This window comes from Homarus americanus, unplaced genomic scaffold (genome assembly GCF_018991925.1).
Source record: "Homarus americanus isolate GMGI-L3 unplaced genomic scaffold, GMGI_Hamer_2.0 scaffold29478, whole genome shotgun sequence".
In the NCBI taxonomy this organism is placed as follows: Eukaryota; Metazoa; Arthropoda; class Malacostraca; order Decapoda; family Nephropidae; genus Homarus; species Homarus americanus.
Genome location: NW_024747997.1, coordinates 1377526 through 1382239, shown reverse-complemented (window position 1 = coordinate 1382239; position 4714 = coordinate 1377526). Strand labels below are relative to the sequence as shown.

At 51.5% G+C, this 4714-nt stretch overlaps 1 protein-coding gene across 1 annotated transcript; it reads right to left on the bottom strand.

Annotated features, from left to right (window-relative positions):
* Positions 1-335: 335 nt before the first annotated feature.
* On the bottom strand, positions 336-3355 carry LOC121879931 (vegetative cell wall protein gp1-like). Its single transcript, XM_042386749.1, has 2 exons — positions 3347-3355; positions 336-1259 (listed from the first exon to the last, which is right to left on the bottom strand). Exons 1-2 carry the CDS (start codon positions 3353-3355, stop codon positions 336-338), a joined length of 933 nt encoding a protein of 310 aa, XP_042242683.1.
* Positions 3356-4714: the final 1359 nt, after the last annotated feature.

Sequence of the window (4714 nt, the reverse complement as noted above, 5' to 3'; positions counted from 1 at the left end):
CTGACACATCCTGGCTACCGAGTCCTTGCGTCTGGGGCCAAAACAGTGCTATCTCACCTCATACCTTAAAGTTGGCGTACAGATAGATGTGTATGGTGAAAATAGACCTTATAGTGAAGAATCCATCGTGTCTGGTTATCATTTGAGCCAGGCCGTCTCAGATTGCCAATTAGATAGTTCGGTTTCCCAAAATCAATGGCGTTAATTAGTGTACAACTCTCTCTGGGGCATTAAGAGGTAAACAGGCATATATCCACTTGGTAATATAATGTCAAAATCAACCTTATGGTATCTTAAACATAGAGACGAAAGTTCCGGAGGAGATAACAGTCGTATCAGGTGGTCGTACTAGTGAGACCTGACTGAGATGGGGGTCTCTGCTGGATGACCTGTAAACACGACCTCATGGGGGGCGTGGGGGGACCTGGGGACGTGGGAGGCGTGGGGGCGGGGACGTGGGGGGATCTGGGAGGCGTGGGAGACCTGTGGGGATCTGGGAAGGCGTAGGGGGGTGGGGGACCTGGGAGGCGTGGGGGGACCTGGGGACGTGGGAGGATCTGGGAGGATCTGGGAGGCGTGGGGGGACGACGTGGGGGATCTGGGAGGTGGGGGACTGGGGGGACCTGGGGACGTGGGACCTGGGCATCTGGGAGGCGTGGGGGATCTGGGAGGCGTGGGGACCTGGGGGACGTGGGGATCTGGGAGGCGTAGGGGGGGACCTCGGGGATCTGGGGACCAGGGGAGGCGTGGGGGGACCTGGGAGGCGGGGGGACCTGGGGACGTGGGGATCTGGGAGGCGTGGGGGACCTGGGAGGCGTGGGGGGGACCTGGGGACGTGGGGGGATCTGGGAGGCGTGGGGGACCTGGGGACGTGGGGGATCTGGGAGGCGTGGGGGACCTGGGAGGCGTGGGGGGACCTGGGGACGTGGGGGGATCTGGGAGGCGTGGGGGACCTGGGAGGCGTGGGGGGACCTGGGGACGTGGGGGGGGGAGGCGTCTGGGGAGGTGGGGGGGGGACCTGGGGACGTGGGGGGATCTGGGAGGCGTGGGGGACCAGGGGGCGTGGGGGATCTGGGAGGTGTAGGGGACCAGGGAGGCGTGGGGGGACCTGGGAGGCGTGGGGGTGGGACCTGGGGACGTGGGGGGATCTGGGAGGCGTGGGGGGATCTGGGAGGCGTGGGGGACCTGGGAGGCGTGGGGGGACCTGGGGACGTGGGGGATCTGGGAGGCGTGGGGGATCTGGGAGGCGTGGGGGGGACCTGGGGACGTGGGGGATCTGGGAGGCGTAGGGGGGGGACCAGGGAGGCGTGGGGGACCTGGGAGGCGTGGGGGGACCTGGGGATGTGGGGATGAAGGAGGCATGGGGACCTGGAGAGCCTTACATCAACCAGGTGCCTCAGATGTTAGTGTGTCTACAGTACCTGAGATAAGGGACCTGCGTGACCTGCAGGGACCTGACTGGTCTTATAAATTTAACAACAACTAACTTCTTTAATAACAACCTAACCTAACGTAACATCAAAATAAAGTCTACAGTTCTCTCCTCTCTCTCTACAGTTCTCTCCCGTCTCTCCACAGTTCTCTCCCGTCTCTCTACAGTTCTCTCCCGTCTCTCTACAGTTCTCTCCCGTCTCTCTACAGTTCTCTCCCGTCTCTCTACAGTTCTCTCCCGTCTAAGGCCACAATAGGTCTCCCCGGGACTTACAATCCTCCACATTAGACCACAATCCCTAAACCACTGTCGGGAAGGAACGATAATAAACCCACAAATTAAGTAAGATTAAACCAGACAAGATACCCTCACGCCTGGTTTAAACTCCATTTGTGAAATATTTTGGTTTATTGAGTATTAAAGCGTTTTATGTGTGGTTCATTTAGCGAGGGTTTAAGCGGTTTATTGTAGGGACGCTAGTGGAGACGACGACAGTGATGGGGATGTATCGTGTATCGTGTGTATAATTATAATGCAATTAGAGAAGTTATCCATCGGGTCAGGTTTACGTTTTCTATGCAAGCTTCCCTCAACCTTTTTTGGGACAACTTAAGTTAATGGAGTCTTGTGAGGGTGTGGAGTGTGAGGTCTTATTTTTTTACGTCATGTTTCGTCTTAGTAATTTGTCTCTGTCTTCATTATTTATTTATTTTTTATTTTTATTTTATTTTTTTTTCATTGAGTGAGATATTTTATTTTGGGATGTGTTGTTGTTGTTGTTGTTGTTGTTGTTGTTGTTGTTGTTGTTGTTGTTGTTGTGTGTGTGTGTGTGTGTGTGTGTGTGTGTGTGTGTGTGTGTGTCGTGTCCTTCCTTCATCCTTACTCCTTCATCCTCCTTCCTCCCTTTCTCCTCCCTCCTCTCCTCTCCTTCCTTCCTTCCTCTCCTTCTCCCGCCATCATTGCCCCCCCAGAGCTCCGACCAATGGCCAGGCGTGAAATCCTCTTTATGCTAATGACATACAATTACTGGGGGTATTAATAAGGCTCTCGGCTGGTGTATGCTCTCTCTCTGTCTCTGTCTCTCTCTCTCTCTCTCTCTCTCTCTCTCTCTCTGTCTCTCTCTCTGTCTCTCTCTCTCTCTCTACCACTAATGCTTAAGACCCACACGTAGTAGAGTGGTGTACAGGGGGGAGGTGAGGGGGGATAGGTGGGAGAGAGAGGGAAAGGAGGAGGGAGAGGGGAGATGAGAGGAGAGAGGGGGAGAGGGAGAGAGAGAGAAAAGAAATAATATTCACCTTGCTGAAAACCTCAACACTAGCCCACGCTCTGAAGATCACTACCTGTAGGTGTTGAAGTCACTACTACCGTGTGTGTGTGTGTGTGTGTGTGTGTGTGTGTGTGTGTGTGTGTGTGTGTGTGTGTGTGTGTGTGTGTGTGTGTGTGTGTGTGTGTGTGTGTGTGTGTGTGTGTGTGTGTGTGTGTGTGTGTGGGTGTGTGTGTGTGTCATTAACAGTCATACATACATATATCATTATCTCAGTTCATCTTATAACTTAATTTATTTATTTTGTTGTATATTATTGTGAAAGTTGTATATGCTAAGCGGCGGCCATCTTGTTCCACTAACTTTATTATGAAAGATATTAATTAAAGTCACTATTGTTTGGTTATTGACTTCTCGTGTGAGTCAAGTATTACCTGTATACTCTTCTGGTTAGGGTAGGTTAGGTTAGGGTAGGGCAGGTTAGGGTAGGGCAGGTTTGGTTAGGGTAGGGTAGGTTAGGTTAGGGTAGGGCAGGTTTGGTTAGGGTAGGGCAGGTTAGGTTAGGTTAGGTTAGGTTAGGTTAGGGTAGGGTAGGTTAGGTTAGTTATTTGGTCTTAATGTTACGTTACAACTTCCACCTGTTAACTTACCTGAGTCATAACTTGATCTCTTTATTGTCTCGCCTCGACCATAAAAACAACGCCGTCACGAGCGTCTGGTGATCCTCTCCGCCCTGTAGTCACACGCAAGGAGACCATTTACCCTCCGTCTGCCTGCAGTAGCGCTCACCTTCGCTGTTCCTGCCGCCCTCACACTGTTCTTGCCGCCCTCACACTGTTCCTGCCGCCCTCACACTGTTCCTGCCGCCCTCACACTACACACATCTTTAAAAGTAATTAAACTCATAATAATCATAATTAACATCACGTAGAGGTCACACTTTAATAATATTCTTAACAATGATGAATGTCAACCAAAAAACATAACAAACTTTTGATTATTTAGGAAGTTTGACTTACTAACCTACCCTAACCTACCCTAACCTACCCTAACCTACCCTAACCTACCCTACCCTAACCTTCCCTAACCTACCCTACCCTAACCTACCCTAACCTACCCTAACCTCCCTACCTAACTACCTAACCTACCCTACCCTACCTAACCTACCCTACCCTACACCTAACACTCCCTAACCTACCCTACCTAACCTACCTAACCTACCCTAACCTCCCTAACCTACCTAACCTACCCTAACCTACCCTACCCTAACCTTCCCTAACCTACCCTACCCTAACCTACCCTAACCTACCCTACCCTAACCTCCCCTAACCTACCCTAACCTAACCAAACCTAGTTATCATGACATGTCTATATTCTCTCCAGGTGATGTCAGCGGACCAGCGCCAACAGGCAAACTCCAGGTGACCAACACAAGGTAAGCCGCCACGATCAAAACAAAGTCTAACCTGAGAGACTGAGAGAGAGAGAGAGAGAGAGAGAGAGATCAAGAAACAAGCCCCAACAGCCGAGAGAGAGGAATAGTGAGTGAGAGAGAGAGAGAGAACAGCACCCCTCACTAAGCACCACCACCACCACCACTTTTAAACAAACACATATTCTCTCTTAACGCACCGTGACCAAATTCCTGATATCTCCAATAAACGCCGCATTTCGCGCTGCTTTTGTCAGGGAGGCGTGGCATTGTGGGTAATAACAATGGCGGACGTGAGGCCCCAATACCGGACAAGATTAACACCACTTGTTGATATTTTCCGCCACAAGTCGAGTGATGAGGTCGGGAGAGGCGAGGGAGGATGGTGATGCCTGTGTACTGATGAGCCAGGGACCTGCTGGGGGTGGGTAGGGGATAGGTATGTGGGTAGGTAAGTAGGTAAGCTAGTAAGGGATAGGTATATAAGCTCATAGGGGGTAGGTAAGGGGGGTAGGGGATAGGGGCTAGGTATGTGGGTAGATAAACTAGTAAGGGATAGGTAGATAAACTGATAGGGGGTAGGGGT